This window comes from Alexandromys fortis, unplaced genomic scaffold, assembly GCF_014885135.2.
Source record: "Alexandromys fortis isolate MF-2015 unplaced genomic scaffold, M_Fortis_MF-2015_v1.1 scaffold_17, whole genome shotgun sequence".
Classification (NCBI taxonomy): Eukaryota; Metazoa; Chordata; class Mammalia; order Rodentia; family Cricetidae; genus Alexandromys; species Alexandromys fortis.
Genome location: NW_026067896.1, coordinates 4986716 through 5004612, shown reverse-complemented (window position 1 = coordinate 5004612; position 17897 = coordinate 4986716). Strand labels below are relative to the sequence as shown.

Here is a 17897-nt window from a genome sequence, read left to right as displayed (position 1 = left end):
CTTGTGTGAAGGGCCCCATTAATAGGTAATCTCTTCTAGGTCAATAATCACTCTCACTACATTTTTCTTTATCATAATATGAAAATTTTTCTCAAAGAAAAAGAACGCATTGCATAAATCCAAAATGTCACAATTTAATTATATGAAACCAAACTTACAGATGTCCGCAAAGATGACTAAAGATGTATTTGTCATACTTGAGGAAAGAAACAACAATTATGTATCAATAATGTAGATACTCAGTTCCAATGAGTAACTTTTTTGATAGCAAGAGCAAGCAAACTCACAGGTGGTTTCAAGAGCCTGTCTGTGGCTGTGGTCTGGGTCCGTGGTTATCTCATTTTCCTAACTTTACAAGAAGCATACAAGAGGACAGAGCCATCTAGTGGTGCACATAAGCATTGCAGTTACTTTGCAAGTTACTTGGTTCAATAACTTTTCAAACTTATCTTTGAAGTCAAAAGTGAGAATTGAAATGTAAAATATGCTAACGCTGAGTTGTGAACTCCAAGGAGTTTAAGAGACACCTTTGATCACACCATTAATGCAGACTAAACGCCTCTCCGTAGAGCCCTACTGCACCAAGGTATAAAGTTCCTCTTACACAACACTGCAATAGACCTTTGTATCCCGAAAGATATAGGACGGCTTCTGCCTGCCAGGGCTTCACAGATCAGTGGCCTTGAATAGCTGGTAACTTAATGCTTAGGCAATTAGCTATTATTTCTCCCACAACAACATAGTCACTCTGCTTGCTTGCAATAGTTTACAGGAGTAATTTACAGGAGTATATCAAGCCTATATATATTTAATGTAACTTGTGTGTCTAATGGAGAGAGAAAGAGAGAGAGAGATACAGCCCCACCACCTTCACTTTGTCTTCAGGTACAGGGTCAAGTCTTGTTTGTCCAGGGCTCCTGACACTTCTCTGATTCACACCCAGGTCACCAGCATTACCAATGTTATTGTCTTTTTTTTTTGGTTTTTCGAGACAGGATTTTTCTGTGGTTTTGGAGCCTGTCCTGGAACTAGCTCTTGTAGACCAGGCTGGTCTCGAACTCACAGAGATCCGCAGATCCGCCTGCCTCTGCCTCCCGAGTGCTGGGATTAAAGGCGTGCGCCGCCGCCACCACCACCTGGCTTGTTATTATCTTTATAAATACGGTCTAGCCTTGGAAGCAGTGCGAAGTGGAGCCTGCTCCCCTGGCTCCACCCAGAGACTCTCAGGGCCCATCTAAGTTACAGAAAACCTAAGTGCATTCTGCCTTTGGCTTTAAGACCTTGACACTTAAGGGGTTGGTTTTGGCTTTTTCTTTTAATAGTACCTATTGTGAAGCCCAGATGACCTTCAAAACATGCCTTGTAGCTGGGGTTAACCTTCAGGCATGCATACCAGGGTTACAGGCATGTGCAACCACAGTTTCTAATTAGTGCACAGTAGCCGCGCCACCTACTAACTGAGCCCATTCCTAGCCCAAGTTACAGATGGTGTCTTTCAAAACATAGATCCTGCCGAGTTGGAGGCACAGGATGGGTGAGTAGAAGGCTCTTGGATGAAAGCCTTGCCTCCGATAGCCACTGCTTTGTGACCTAAAACAACGCATTTGACCTCAAAAGGGTCATGCTTTAAAGGATAACACAGTGTTTGTCTCAACTCGTGGTCAAGAGGAGCACTTAAAATTATGCAGGTGCCAAATCCAACCCACTCCTGACAAGGTGTGCTCACTGGACCTTTCCAGCAGCGGGCACTCCCCCTCAAGGGGAGGGGTGCTTTGGGGATGTGTGCCTCCTGGGCTTACATTGGCCCAGGCACAGCTCTGCAGGACCCTGTGACCATTCTTGTCTATCTTGCCCTTTATCCTTGAGCAGTGATGAGAATGGCCCAGCTTCAGTGCAAGGACTTTCAGAGCAGCCTGGTTTCCTAGTCCACCTGCTGGAACAAAGTGCATGAGACTGGGTCATCCATCAATGACAGAGTTCATTTCTCGCAGTGTGAGAGGCTGGGAAATGCACAGTCGGGGTCCTGGCTGTTCTGATGAGGGCAGCTCCTAAGGTGACATCTTGTTGCTCCAGCCCCACAGGGGACAGATGTGTCCTCACACAGTGAAAGGGATAGAGTAAGGCCACCGCACCTCTTAATATTTATTCTATGGATTATGTCAACGTGAACTAGAAAGTGACTTTTTCTCGTTGCATCAAATGCCTGACAAGAAGCAACCCCGGGAAAGGTTTATTCTGTCTCAGTCGGGGGACAGAGTGCATCATGGGAAAAGCATGGCAGCTGGAACACAAGCACCACGTGTCACATTGCGACTGTAGGCATGACACACAGAGAAGCAGGAAGTGGGGCCACTACCAGACCTGTAGGCACAGCCCTAGTACCACTCTCTCTAAACTGAGGCTGCATCCTCTAAAGATGCTCTAGCCACTAAATCCGCCATGAGCTGGAGACCAAATTCTCCAGCATGGGAGCCCATGAAAGACCCTTCACAGTCAAACCCCAAGACCCAGATATTCAATCGGTAACACTTGTCCAACGGGTGCCTGGCATCACTTGGGCTTTTATGCCCAGCTCCCTCCCAAGCTGAGCCTCTTGATCTGGGAAGAAAAGCCAGAGATGAAAAGGTCCTTAGTATAGAAAACAAACCCTACCCAGCCATCAGCTACACTGCTGCAGCCTGAGGGAGAGTTGACTTCTAGAAATACCCAGCACCCTCCATTGAAGACCCTCAGAATGTGAAAGGATAAAGAAGGGTGGGCTAATCAACTTTTGTCGGCCAAACTATGGTCTTCTTGTAGGGAGAATGAGGCCCTGGCTTGTCCAGCCCAAGTTCCACAGCAGTCCATATCAAAGCCAGAGTTCCAATTCCTCATTCCTTCCCTTCCAGCCCTGAGTTCTGTCTGGATCCACAATCTCACTTACATCACCCAGCCAGGTAGAAGAAGCTCATTATCAGGCCAGAAGGTTTTCTCCCACCACAGAGCCAGGGACCGGTAGTGTCCACAGAAACAGAGGCAGCAGCTTATGGAGGCCAGCTCCCTCTGGGTCTGAACCGGTTTGCTCAGGCTATGCCTCCACCCCCTGCTGAGTGGAAACAGTACCTCCCTAGCAGCAGCCAGTGCCTGTCCCTAAACTCACTCTCTTCTCCTCTGCTGTCGTCTGAGAATCTCAAGGAGCCATTTCCTCCCCGCTCTGAGCTACTCCACAAGCCCCATCTCTGATAAAAAGTTGCGGTAATTAAATGTGGGAAGTTTGTTTTGTGTTGTGTTGTGATATAAAGTGTCCAGGATAAAGAGACTTTGAAACCGAAAGGTGGCAGGGACCTCCAGTCTCACTCTCCAGGGGAGGGGGGGGGGGTATTGACTTGCACAGCTGGGAGGAGGTTCTTTGTGTTTATAATTACCTCTTTCACCGGCACACAAAGGTCTCTTGACAATAATTACATAAGCTTTCTGAGGTTGTGCTGGGTTTTTACCCTCTGGCTTGACAGCCAAATGGTTTTAAATCATTTTGAGTCGTGGATATGCTGGTGCTTCGGGAAATTTGACACAGACGCACCTGGGATCCATCTCTCAGGTAGATTACCCTCTTCCGGCCTGGGTCAGCTCTCTCAGACCTTCCCTCTGGCAGCCCCTTGCTCCCTCCCTGCTTTGAGTCCGTCTCTGCTCAGCCCCAGCCTCTCCTTTGCTTATTCATCCCTTTGGAGACCAGAATCTCAAACTCGCCAGCACAGCCTCGCAATCACGGACCTTGCAGTGGTTTGCTCCTGATTTGTGAGGGGGGAGCCAGGTCAGGTGTGTCTGTTCTAAGAGTTATGGATGCTGGTAAAACTACATGGGCTCCTTAGGCCTTTAGATGCGGACAGTGCTCACACCAAGGTACCAAGTTGATTTCTATCTTTCACTAAAGTACCTTTCCTAGAAGGCAAGCCCCTGCAGTCTTCAAATTCCAAGACCTCTCCCCTCTATTGACTCATAAACTCAGTGGGCACCCAGACTCGGTGCAACAGCACCCCTGGGGTTAAGCTCATGACCTTGTCCAGGCCTGTGGCAGGCCAGCCCTCCCCTAGGGTGGAGCAACACCTGTGTCTAGCACTTAAACCCTTGCAGCTCAGCCACTGCTGGAGATCTGCGGGCCCTCAGCCCAGCGGGAGTTTGGGCACAGTTTGCTGAGACCTCCAGGAGGCTAGATCCCCAGCACCCCCGGCCATGGCACCGCAAGGGCGACTTCTCATCCGCGGGGGTCGTGTGGTCAATGATGACTGCTCACAGGTGGCCGACGTGCTAGTGGAGGACGGCGTGGTGCGGGCGCTGGGACGGGACCTGCTGCCTCCCGGGGACGCGCCTCGGGGGCTGCGCATCCTGGACGCAGCGGGCAAATTGGTCCTGCCCGGAGGCATCGACACACACACGCACATGCAGTTCCCGTTCATGGGCACCCAGTCAGTCGACGACTTCTACCGGGGCACCAAGGTACCCAACTCACAGGCCTATAATTTGGGGTCTGTGGCGACCCCACCTCTCTCGCTCCTGCGCAGCACTAGGGACTGGAATGGAGGTGAGACACCTGAGCTAGCCAGGGTCGCCGAAAGGACGCCCATCTGGGGTGAAGATGCTGCATGCTGTAGTCTCTGGTGCCAAGCCCAGCATATGGCTCTTCTACTCCTATTGGGTGACCTGGCACTCCAGATACTATTTCTTCTTCTTCTCTCTTTTCTCTAGGCGCCATCTTCTGGTGTCTGAAATTCCTCTTCCTCGTGATAATCCACGGAGGTTTCCAAAGCTTTTCTCCTTCTATATGCTTGCTTTTCAAATAGGGCTCTACCAACTTCTTCTCCCAGTTCTCCACTCCAGCCGCGAACAAGTGAGAGCTCCATTCACCTAGCACAGTGGTTCTCAACCTTCCTGCTGCGGCATACAGTTCCTCATGTGGTGCTGACCCCAACCATAAAATTATTTATGGTGCTACTTCGTAACTGTAATTCTGCTACTGTTATGAATCATAATGTCAATATCTGATGTGCATGATATCTGATATGTGACCTCTATGAAAGGGTCGTTGGACCCCCAAAGGGATCGTGACCCCCAGGTTGAGAACCGCTGACCTAGACGTTACCTTTGTGACTGGAGGGGCCTGGGTGAGTTGGAAGCCTATATCCTCTACACTGGACCCAATCCTACCCTGACCAGGATTTGAAGACAAGCATTCTGGCGCCCCCCAGCCTTCTCTCATGCCAGGGTGACCTCTCCACCCCCTTCTCCCACCCCTTGCTCCAGGCAACAACTAATGTGAATTCTTGCTGCTTGAGTACCTGCCCTTAGTGATGTTCAGGAAGCGGTCAAATCTGGATCCCAGGAGAGGAAGGCTTGGGGTCTGTAGGGGAAGATCCAGACGCTCAAACCAATGAAATGGTTCCTAAAGGTTTCCTCTGAGCTTCTGAAGCCGGCATGGGGTTAAGCAAGGTAGCTTTACAGGAGATGAAAATGGCATTCCTCAGCACCTAGGCCGAAGAGGTCAAGCCTGAACCATTTTCAAGTCTTGCCTCTAAGATGCCTTGAGAGAACTGGCTTCTTCCAAAGTGAAGATCACACCAATTTCCTCAAGACAAGGTTCTTCATTGAATTCCTGTGTCTTAGCGTGTCCAGCCACAGAGACCTGGTACAGAACAGCAGGCTCTCAGAGAAGCCCACAGTTGTTTATTTCAGTTACTAGCCTGGTCTGTGAACACTTTACCCTCCTCACCCCGCCCCCACCAATATCCCCAGTCCTCCGTGACTGCCCAGAACAGGTCACAGAAAGGAGAAAAGCAGGCATATTTGACCCAGAGAGAAGGGTTGGGGGCCATCTGCCTAATGTAATATTTGAAACTCATCTTCTTAGTTACTTATTACCAATGATATCAATGTGATAAGAAATATCTTTTTTTGCAGGGTGAGCTGCTATCTCCTTTCAAAATAAGAGTTCTGTATTATGACTATCTCTATTTCTCTTTTTTATAAAATGTCATGAACTCATTTTTTTAGATTTGGGATGAATATATAACAATTCATGGTTATAGGTAAGTAGAAAAATAACAGATAAATAGAAAGAAGAAAAGCATCTCAAAACACTTTCTCAACACCCACCCATGTTTTGGTCTATTCCCTTATGCTTCTTAATTTTGTACACCGTGGATACTTGACACCATTTTTGGCGTGTGTGTGTATGTGTGCGTGTGTGTGTGTGTGTGTGTGTGTGTGTGTGTGTGTGACTGAGGATGTGCAAACCTGCACGTGAAGCCGTGTGACCAGCTACTGTCGTTACACCATTAACCTTTTCTGTTATCTCAGACTCATCGCTAATCTCAGGTCTGACTTTAAGAACCCCGGTTTGCAGAGCAGGGAGCAGCTGTCCTGTCTACCACTTGCCAGACTCACTTCAGCATCCCCCTTGAAGGCCGAGCAGTGACTTTCCTTCCTTTATTTCTGATCAGGGATCCAGACAAAGCAGCTACACAGAGGAGTTTGGAACGCTGAGGACAAGGGACTTGTCTTCCCTTTCTTAGGGATCGGCTGTGTGTGTCCTAAGGTCCAGGCAGCTGGTTCTTTGTCTTCTACCCAGTCTGTGGACATTCTAGAATCTCACAGCACAGAGAGACTTATACTTCCTCCCTGAGAAGGTGTCTCCTTGCAGCTGTGATAGCCTGCTGCCGGTGTGGGAAGGGACTTACCCTCCAGCTGACTCTTTAGGTATTGCCCCATTTAAAGACTGTCACGTGTTAAACAAAACCTTTCTCTTAATGAGCCGAGTATGTCAAGCAGGAATTGGTGTGAGCAGAGAGAGCAAGGTCGAAGGTTTTGTAAACACACAATGTCTGCTAAATACCAGAAAGTACTCCCAAAGGGTCTGAATGTTAACCTTAAAAATGGTTGCTGAATCCCAGGATGAGAGTTCGGAAAGGCCCAGGAAGAGACAGGGCTTCATAAGGGAACTGGATGAGGAAGGGCCAGACCCACACAAGCACTTGGGCATGGGCCTGAGCTCTGGAAAGAGACTCCATGAGGTCCTTTTGTCTTCCCTCCTAGACTTCACAACAGCTCTCAAGGTGGTGTTGATGAGCCCTTGTTGTGTGAAATTAGGGACCAAGAGACCTTTTGTAGGCAATGAATGTATTACAGATTTCAGTGCCTGGAGAAACACCATTTTAATGCTGTTAACTGACATTTATCCCACGCAGATCACACTGTGTACCAATTGGGCTAAATTATCCATTATCCTTTATAGTCATAGGTGCCATTGCCTACATTTTTTATCAGCTGAAGAAAGAATTGAAACAAGTTAGCTGCCAGGGTGGCACCCCTCAGAAATGTCCAAGTTAAAGGCTTTTCAAAAGCCAGCACAGCTTAACTCCATCCCTAGAGCTCTGCCCTCTAAGGCCCTGTGCTTTTGGGGAAACAGCCAATGTTCTGACCTATCAGAGTGGCCGATGATGGAGGAGTGAGCCGTGCAGCATCTGTGTGAAGGTGAGCTGCAATCGTCCTTACGGTGGCCCAGCTCTTCACCTCACCAGTGCTGGAGGCAGTTACAGCTATCAGAATGAATGTGCACACCACAGGTATTAGATTCCTAGGGCATCCAAATACACGTTTATAGCCACACCACCTTCGAGGGCGTAGAAAGAAGTGCCTTGTGCACAGAAAGACACAAAGTGAATACGACCTAGTATGTTTTCAGGAGATGGACCCAAAAGGTTAGAGCAGAGCTCGTGCTTTCTGCAGCCCCGAGGATGATCAATGATAACATCTGACAAGTGGAGGGGTGCGCTGTTTGTGCTGTCCTTTCTGTATTGGTCACTTGATTGTGATGGGCCCCAATTTAAAGAGTGAAATATAGGCCAACTAAAGGTTATGTGTTTTGTAACTCTAATTCACGTCAGGCGTTGGTTAAAAACCTGCAATGGATTTACTTAATTACAGGTAAAAGCTTTCTGCCTGGGGTAACGAACGGAACCAGCATTCTGCTGTGAGGGAGTCCCCTTCATCTTGTCGTGGCTCGACCCCAAATGTAGAGTGATCTTCCGAGAATCCAGTAGCTACAGAGAACAATGTGATTTCCAAATTCAGTAGATATTGTGAATTCAATAAACCTGAAGGAATTACATTTTGGTGCTCTTAACTACATTCTGCAAGTGTTCAAATCCATGTATTTATGATGAGACAAAGGCCCAGGGTGGGTGGATGGACATGCATTCAAAAGCAGAGACTGAGTTGGAGCTGGCAGTGGACCCATCCTCCTAAACTAGGGAAAGATCCCAGCGTGCTTTTTTCTTTTTCTTCTTGTCTGTTTTCTTCCATTGCTTTCTTTTTCTTTTCTTCCTTTCTCTTTTTTTAAAGGACCGACAGTTCTGTTTTGCTTTGGAGAGTCTTGGTGAAATGCCACGAGGATGGCCACGTCCAAGGGGGATGATTAAGCATTTTTACAGCTGTATTTATAGAGCTTTCTCACCTTGTAGAAGAAACCTTGAAATCCCCTTTTCTATTACTTACCAGAATTAGACTTTGCTAAAGAGCTGGGTGGGTGACCCAGTGACCTCCAGCACATCACTTCCTGCCTTGGGTTTGTCAGCATTCTCTGGGTAAATAATTCAGTTAATAAAAGCTGTTAAAAGTCTCTTTTAAACCAATATATACTTGTCATCTACCCCTTAGCAAGTTGCTGGAGATTTTATAGATGCTCAGTGTCTGTCAGTATAATAAACTGCACTTAAAAATAAAAGTATGCAATAGAATAAAGAAAAATAGAATTTAAGTGACCTACAGTCTTAAGATTTTTCTGCCTATCCACTGGGACTTCTCTCTGCAGGGAGTTATACAAACACGTGTTTATTCCATGGACTTTGCAGAGTTAGCAGTGTTCATTAAATGCTTCTCTATGTCATTAAATGTCACAGGGGTATACAACCTTGTGGCCCATCGTTCTTGTTCAGACTGTTCCAATTTTTTCTGTTTAACCTCTGTAATTCTTGGGTATCAAGGTGTATTTCTATCAATCTTCAGACTTCACAACTTGGAAATCCCAGAAACACCCCAAAGTTGGGGCATTGCAAACCAAATGTACCCACCTTCCAAGCTTTGCTTTCTATTTCTCCCCCATTGATGGCTACGCTCTCTTCTTCTCCATGGTGGTGTCTAAGGGTTTCATTGTTGCCATTATTGTTGTTTGCTAGTATGTAACAACTAGCCAGATAGGCCAGGCGTTGTTCGGATGCTTGCTAGTTGCCTGGGAAGTCATTCCCAGAATATCTTTCCTGGATAAATAAATGTTAGACACATCTTAGAGGAGCTTGATACTCCCAGAATATCCACAGTTTGCGCTCCTTTATAGCCCTCACTTCGCATCCTGGCCATGGGCACAGATTGGCTTTAAACAGAAAGCTATGTCAGCTTAAAGGAAAAAAAAAAAAAACCAACACTTCCTAATTTTAAAATTACCTTGTTTCTTTAATTACTAGACAGGCTAAGCTCTGAATGAGTGTGTTCTGTTAATGTTTGGTTGTTGCAGTTCTGAGCATTTGTACTTTTGTGCTTTTAAAGATTGTCTATTTAATGATCATAAAGTTAGCTTTTGGACTACTCCAAAGGAGGAGACATAAGGTATCAAAAATAAACTTGGAACGCTGACGTTAAGCGGGGCTTTGTCCAGCTGGGGGAGGCTGCATGTGAGGAGCTGTCTAAGCCCAGAACTGGCCTCCCTCTGCCGTTCAGACTCAGATACTCCGTATGTTTCACTTCCAGGCTTTCTTTGTCGCTTGCCTGACTGACGTGTTCTCGTGCTCAGCAAACCAAGGTCTCCACGGTTCTGTCAGGAAGCCCTCTTTCACCATCCTGGGTTGTAATTGGGAACATGAGAATTAGAATGGCAACAGTTAGTTTTGTCAGAGAAGACCGATTTTTTTTTTTTTTTAAGAAAATTCATGCATGTAGGTGGAGATTCATGAGAAATGTCTTTCCAGCAATTGCTTAGAACTCAGGGCTTGTGTACCATCTGAGGAGAAGGAGCGGAAAAAGAGGCACAGACAAGAATACAAATGACTTCCTCTTAAGGGTGGTTGGGGAGGTGGAACACATGTGTGGGGAGACAAATACGTTTTAGGAAAGAGAAGTGGACCATAGGGAAACAGATGAGGAGAGGGCAGCTTTGCCATGACGTCTGTTTAGTCTTCTAGACCACGGTGATGAGTCACCCATCCCTGGACGCAAAACTTAGAGTGTGAGGGTATTTATGACTGGGTTCTTTAGCACGGCTCTACTTGATGGCAGAGGTGAGCGCACAGAAAATACCTGACCTCACGTCTTTGACTCAAAATAATTTTAAGCTACAGTGGCATGTTTTGGATACCTAACTGCCAACTAATCATGATCATTTCTTTAGATATATTTCAAAATTATATTGGTTTAGGAAAACGGCAGCAGTAGCTTCTTCTCTTGAGACTATGATTTCTCCAGCCACGAGTGGACAGTTGGCTTGGTTTACAGTAAGAGGCATGAATTTCTTCCTGTTGAACAGATCTTAAGTCCAGTTAACCAGCAGCTGGTTACCCCGAGATTAAAGTACTACTGTGGCACCATCTTGCCTGCCCAGTCATTCTCATTGTGGAGCGCCTTTTGTTTACACCTGAGTGCGACTACCAATTGCTCTTCTCTCTTGGCAGCTTTCACAGAACCTACTGGTACTGTATGAGAAAGTCTATAAGGAAGAGTCTTCCAGGTCAGTTTCATCTTGATTCCTCCAAGTCCTGTATCAAAAGTGTGTGGTGTCTTCAGCAATAAGGTCTCACCTTCAAGTACTAGGAAGTAACCAAGACAGTTGCTGTGGCTTCCGTAGAGCCTGGGTGCACACTGATCTGGGAAACTTTGAACAGCACTGAGCATGAGCCTTCCGCTGTGCCCAGAGTCTGCTTCTCACGTTCACATGGAAGGATCTAGGACCAGGGACAGCCATAATTTTGGGGAACAGAGTTGCCTGCTAACTTGCAACATGCATAGGTTTCAACTTGTGAATGGGAAAGACAACCATCATTCTCCCAGCTCAAAACTTTTGAGCAGCTCGGCCCCTCCCTTCCTTCCCCTTTAAACACTGTAATGTGCTCAGGGCATGCAGAAACAAAGCAGCATCAACAGATCTCAAGCAAGGATGGGGTCAACCTTCCCTGGAGGACTCTAGACTGTGACCAAGGTTAAGAAGAAATCAGTAGGTGAGGTAGAGCAGAGATGGGGGGAGGGAAGAGAAGGCACGGCATCCCTCTCTTGGGTGGAAAGGACACCTTCAAAACTCAAACCTACTTGTGGAATTGGGACTTAAGTTGAGATTGTAAAATCTGTTTGTATACATTTTAGTACTATATGAAAGCTACCAGTTCATCCCAGAGCTTTTCTCCCTAAGGCCCAGCTGGACAATGAGGTTTTTTTTTTTTTTTTTTTTTTTTTTTTTTTTTTTTTGGTTTTATTTAGGTCCTGTGGTAGATTTTAGTGAACCAGAGTCACAGTTTTCAGGATGAGCTTAGACACGGAAAATGGGTGACACCATAAAATAGAAGAATATGCTTTGGGGACTTTTCAGTATTGGCTTACGACCTGATATATTCTTCAATAAGAACTTGTGTTATGTGACATTACGATCCACTGTGGGATAGTTTATGTCTAGGTAAGTTCTATTGTATTTACACTAGAGACGTGGTAGGCTCTTCTGTCCCCCAAATGGGGATTTAGATAAATTAGAAGGCTTTCAAGGGCAGCAAGCCAAAGAAATTAGGAGCTGGGAGAATTTATTTATGAGCCAAGATTAGGAATGTTTAAAGCATTTTGCTGGCTAACTGACAGGTAAAGGGGCTGTCAATCAGGAGTAAAGGCAGCAGAAATGATGGTTTCAAGTCCCATTTGGGCTCCTGTTTGCCCTATATGCAACCATTGTCCTGTCTTTCTCCCTTGGACACTGCCATTTTATATGGTCCTGGATGGCCTTGATTCTGTCCTTCCCCACAGCCTGCTGAATTTCTTCTCCCAGGTCCCCTCCTCAGAGTCTCCCTTCTCCCCATTTGCCATCCCCAGGAACATGGGTTCGGAAGCACGTGGAAACATGTCCACCCCAAGCCCAGTACACGTCTGTACTGGAAACATGTCTACTCTCCTTCTGCCACGTATTCTCATGACTGTTCTCTGCTCGGTCTCCTCTGCTCTGTCATGAGGTCAGCGATACTGAAGAGCTGGAGAGACGATTGAAAGGTGTATACTCCAGGTTAGTTATTTCTGAGCACAGGCAGGCATGCATTGTGTGTTAGATACCATCATGATGGTTGACAGCTCCCATATGTAGGTCCTACTCTTAAATTCAAATGTGCTCAGATCCCTGGTTTGAATCTTCCTCTCTGAATTCCCAGCAGCCTTTTCTGTAACTCTTACAGGCAACTGTGTAAAGTTCCCCCACAATTAGTATTTTCCATAGTCTTCTGATGTTAGAAGTGGACCTGCCATCTGTTACTCCAGGATGTTGTATTACAATGATCTTTTTCTCCCTCTAGACCAGCAGTTCTCAACCTGTGAGTTGTGACCCCTTTGGAAACCCTCCTCTCCAAAAATATTTACATTATGATTCCATAACGGTAGCAAAATTACAGTTATGAAGTAGCAATGAGAATAATTTTATGGTTGGAGGTCACACACCGTGAGGAACTGTATTAAGGGGTCGTTAGGCAGGCTGAGAAGCACTGCTGAGGGCTATGCACACCCTGAAGGAAGAGGAGAAAACTCATGGTTACTTGCATGGCCCCTCCAGCTTCCTCCAATCCATGTAAAGGCTGTGTGTGATGGTGTCGTTTTTATAACATTTTTATCAGTAAATAATTCAAACGCAGTGCAACTCAGCTGTTTAACTGTGCGGTTCCATAGTTTCTGGAATACTGACAGAATGGTAGAGACATCACCAATCTGTTTTAGAGCATTCCTACGGCCCCCTGTCCCTCTGCCTGCCAAACTTTATCTTCGGCCCGTCCTCCTCTCACGCATCTTCAGCCCTAGTCAACCTCCACGCCCCTTTCTGTCCCCGTGGACTTTTCTCTCTGGAACATATTCCACAGATGGTGCAATGTGTGCTCTCCCATGACTGGCTCCTTTCATCTGGTGTCAAGATTTTTAGAGTCCATCTATGTTGTGGCAGAGGTCCCTATGTCATCCCTTTCTAAGGCCAAATCCCGGGCCATTGTTTATTTAGTCACCAACCATTGGGCACTTGGGAAGTTTCTACTGTTGGCTACAGTAGCAAATACTGGCTTGAATCTTTGTGTCCTGGGCTTGGGGTAGCCATGTTTCCATGGACCGTGTGTGTATACTGAAGAGTAGGCTCGCTGGGTCACGCTCGCTATGTTAACTTCCTGAGAACCCCCGAGGTGTCTGCAGCATTGTATATTCTCACCATCTGTAGCCTAGGTTGTACACCCTGACGATAATTTTTAACGGGTTCATGGCGAACACGCGCTGAGACAATACAGAAAAACGGTTATTTACAAAGCATTTATTGTATGAGATAATGTGAAGAGTCTTGGTGCACAACAGAGCAGGGTGTGCCTGTAGCTTGTGCCGTTACCGTGCCATTGCAGATAAAGGAATTGAGCATGCACCATTTTTAATCCACCAGGAGTGATGGCACCAGCTCCCCGCGTCCTGAGGGACCACTGTGTCTGATTTCTGTGCATCTCATGTGTGGTGGGTTTCTCTATATCTGTAGACTTAGAAACATTTTTTTTTCTAACACTTTATCTCCTACTAGAAAAAATTCCCCCCGTCCTTGAGGGACACTTTATTGTATTGGAAAGTCACTTGAAAAAAGGAACGTGACAAGATTAATCTCTATTCAAATAAAAATACAAAACCTGATTTTTTTTCCCAAGTCTTGCCTTTGTACCAAGAGGAGTTTCTTAGTAAATGCAAATATGTGTTTTCTGCATGAATAAGGACACTGTTATTTAAAGGTGGTAACAAAGGGTAGAATCTTATATAAAAAAAAAAAAAAGTAAGGCGGTTAAAAGTAGAATGAAGTGGAACCTCGCCAAGCTACTGAAGGAGAACAAAAATATTCCATAAAGAGAGCGAGAGGGAGAGCCGAGCTGACAGTCCCGGCTGTGAGAGCCCTGGCTGCACCTGGGCTGCGGTGTGGGAAAGGGGCAGGAGAGAAGTTGGGGAGCCACTATCCCTCTTGGATCTCAGGAAGTGAGCTGTGGAGTGTGTTAGAAACGCGGAGCAATTCCTAATTATAAACCAACAGCTCCTGGCAGGCTAGAGAGCGGTTCCCAGAAGGCAACTGTGCTAAGCACTTTATACGCCGTGCCCTAGCCGGATCCCCCTCCCTAGCTGTGGGCTTGGATGCAGGCATTGCCCTCACTTCTCCTATAAACAATCAAAAAATACAGAAGAAACTGTTCCAGAGACCCAGCGAGGCGCAGAATCCGAGTGTTGTACTGTAGAACCCCCAGAGTCCCTGCTCTAAACTATGGGGCCACTGTTCTTCTATGATTATGTTTGTTTTCCACACCTACGTTGTTTGAGTACAGCAATTAAAAACATATTAACCACCTTGTGATATTCGTTTAAATTAAATCTATTTAAATAATGAGTCAAAGGCATTTGTTTTTGTAATAGTTTTTAAATTACTGGTAATGTAGCCTAATAAGCTGCCAGGTCTATCGAGGGTTGAGGCAGGATGCAGGGACTCAGGGACCAAGTTTATGAAGATTAAACTTCATTCCAGAGGCAGCAAGAACATTAGCTTTCTGAAATTTTCAGCTGGCAGAGAATAACCAGGTACTTAAGGAGTGTGGTGTGTTGCCTGCTGTAAACATTGTGTAGTGATCAAAATGGGGTGGTTACCATATCCATTGCCTCAAATAGTTAGCATCTCTCTGTGGTGAGAATGTTCCAAACCTTCTCCTCTAGCTATCACAAGGCACACAGCACAGTTGTTTGTGATGTCCGCTCTACTGGGCAGTGGAAACCAGGATGTATCCCCCTTGGTCGCTCTACTGTGTTACTGAAACCAGAGGGTGTTCCCCTTTTCTAACGGCAGCTTTGTTGCCCCGCCCCACCTTTTTTAACCTTTTGAGCCAAGTGTCTCATCTGTGGTTGGAAGTGCCCCTCCATGGAGGGTCTGTGGGTGGGTATTTAGGACAGAACTAGAGAAAGACCAACTAGGAACCTACTAAAATCGTGACCGTTGAAAATGAAAGGGTTCCGAGCTAAAGCCAGAGCAGGTAGCCACCACAGGTGTCAATCAAAGAAAGATGAAAGGGTCCCCAGCAGTTTCAGGGTGCAGGGGCTTTAGCCTTGAAAGTTTTCCAGGGTTCTTTGAGTGGATCACAGGACAGCCAGCGATGTAGTGGCTCATAGGGCTGCTGGGGATATGATTCCCTAAGACAGATCCCAAGGAAATGGGATTTTAGAATACCAGGTGTAGTTTTTGGTTTTGTTAATTGCTTATACATTTTCTACTTTTCCCCACCTGAGGGTTTCTGCTTAGTTGTTTTCTGAGAAAGGATCTCGCTCTATAGCCCAGGCTAGACACCCACCTACCACAGCCCTTTTGCTTCAGCCACTGAGGAATTAGGATTGCAGGCATGAGTCAGCAAGGCGGCCATTTCAGTTTTCCTTCACAGTCCTGTTTTCTTTTTCAGAAGCAGTTCCAGGTATTGTAAGTCTTTGTCTTTTAGTTTCTGGGGAATCTATTCAAGCCTTTCAAGTATTTTAAAAGGCAGCATCTTTGGCATTTCCTCGACCCATCAGGTTAGCCCAGAGGCTTGCAGATGTGCTGTTTTCTCTGAGCTACGGATGACTAACTGACCAAACCCTCTTGTGATTGCAGGCTGCCTTGGCTGGGGGTACCACCATGATCATCGACTTCGCCATCCCTCAGAAAGGCAGCTCCCTCCTTGAAGCCTTTGAGACCTGGCGTAGCTGGGCGGACCCCAATGTCTGCTGTGACTATAGCCTACATGTGGCGGTGACGTGGTGGAGTGACAAGGTGAGGCAGCTGGCTTCCAATGTGTTCTGTTTGGTCCCCTTGTCCTTGGCTCTGCATGGAAGCAAGGAACTGGCAATGTCTAATGGCAACCCCCGGTGATGTCTCTGCCTCGGGGGTGACTGGGGGACTGGTGGGGTGGGTTCTCGTTGCACTTTCTTCTGTTGAATTCTGAGTACTGTGAAAGATTGCAGTCTCAACATTAGAGTGTAAAACATCATCACATAAAGCACACAGTGAGACTCCATCCTGCTTGCTCACAGAATCATCCTGTGTTTAATACAGGAATTGCAGAGGTTTCCTCTACTCTCCACGGTACCTATTCCTCTTAGTCCCAACATCAACATGCCTAGAATCTTAAATAATGTATTAGAAAATTTTAACATAGGAGAAAACATCAAAGAAGTTCTAAGTTTAGAATTCCTTCAAATTAGAGGCCTCCATTCCTACCCCTGACAGGAGAAGCCAGGCTGGGATCCTTTCCAAGGCCCCTCCCAGCGGAATCCAGGGGTGACTTGGCTCTCCCAACAATACTTGGTTGTTGTCACTGTCACGAGTTCCCCAGAGACCACCAGGAGTCCCAGTTCATATGCCAAAGCAAAGAGCCTTTATCACAAGCTTAAGCCTGGGCTCTCACCCATCCTTTCTGTCACAGTGGCTGGATCAGGGAGAGCATTGAGCTCAGCTGTGGCAGGGTTTTAAAGGAGCAAAGGATGGCGGGTGAGAGAATTCTGGATTCAGATGGGGGTTGTACTCCTGATTGGGAGGAGTGAAGTAACAGAAATCTTGTCAAACAGGAATTGGTACTGGCTTTGCTGTAAGGAAATTGACAACCTATATACAAGTTAGGGAAGATAGTCTCAGTGTTCTGAAGCAGCTAGTACTTGTTTGTCTCAATTCTGATTGGTTCCCCACAGGGTGCAATCTGTGACTTTTCCTGGTTATTGAGATGGTGATGTCTAGTCTCAGTATTGTTAGTTGGCAGCCTGTCATGGCTGCAGTGATGTTGAGTTGGGTCTCTTCTGTCACCTGAGAACCATTTACAACAGACCTCAAAACACTCTCCCATGCCCAATAATTATTTAGGCCATGAAAATGATAAGAGTCAGATGAAAAAGATGACTTTGAGAGCCATTAAAATACTTTGGTTTTCTACTGAAAATTTGTGTGTGTGCCCTGAAAGAAATTTTCCTTGAGATTTAAACCCTAATTTGTTTCTTCATATTGGATTTCATTCAGAAATTTTAAGGAGGTGGGGCGTGAATCATGGTGACGCTGTTTGAGTAGTTCACTCATCAACCTTTTCAAAGCTTGTTTCAGACACCGAGTGAATAGAAAACAAGTAACAAGTTTGTAACAAGTAACCCAGCAATAAAAAAGTAACAAGTCTGTAACAAGTAACCCAGCAATAAAAAAAAAGTAACAAGTCTGTAACAACCCAGCAATAAAAAAGTAGCAAGTCTGTAACAAGTAACCCAGCAATAAAAAAGTAACAAGTTTGTAACAAGTAACCCAGCAATAAAAAAAAGTAACAAGTCTGTAACAAGTAACCCAGCAATAAAACAGTAACAAGTCTGTAACAAGTAACCCAGCAATAAAAAAGTAACAAGTCTGTAACCAGTAACCCAGCAAACATGGAGGGTCATAGTCCACAGCTCAAGCTGATTTCTCTCCACAAACAGGATTCTAAGCCCTGAGCTGGACCTACTTTATACCTTCAAAGGCAAGCCCTTCCTTCCTCTCCTTCCTTTCTTCCCTTCCTTCCTTTTCTTTCTTTTCTTCTTTCCCCTCTCCTTCCCTCCCTCTCTTTTTTTGTGAGAAGTACAGGCAATGATGGTGGCTTTGACTAGTCCTT

The 17897-nt window shown here is 45.9% G+C and overlaps 1 protein-coding gene across 1 annotated transcript in view; it reads left to right on the top strand.

Moving 5' to 3' along the window:
• The first annotated feature begins 4115 nt into the window (after nucleotides 1-4115).
• Nucleotides 4116-17897, top strand: part of Dpys (dihydropyrimidinase) — a 63736-nt gene continuing 49954 nt past the window's right edge. The window contains exons 1-2 of the mRNA XM_050161097.1: nucleotides 4116-4473; nucleotides 15887-16045. Coding sequence (XP_050017054.1) covers nucleotides 4210-4473; nucleotides 15887-16045 — 423 coding nt within the window. The 5' untranslated portion in view covers nucleotides 4116-4209. The remainder of the gene's footprint in view (nucleotides 4474-15886; nucleotides 16046-17897) is intronic.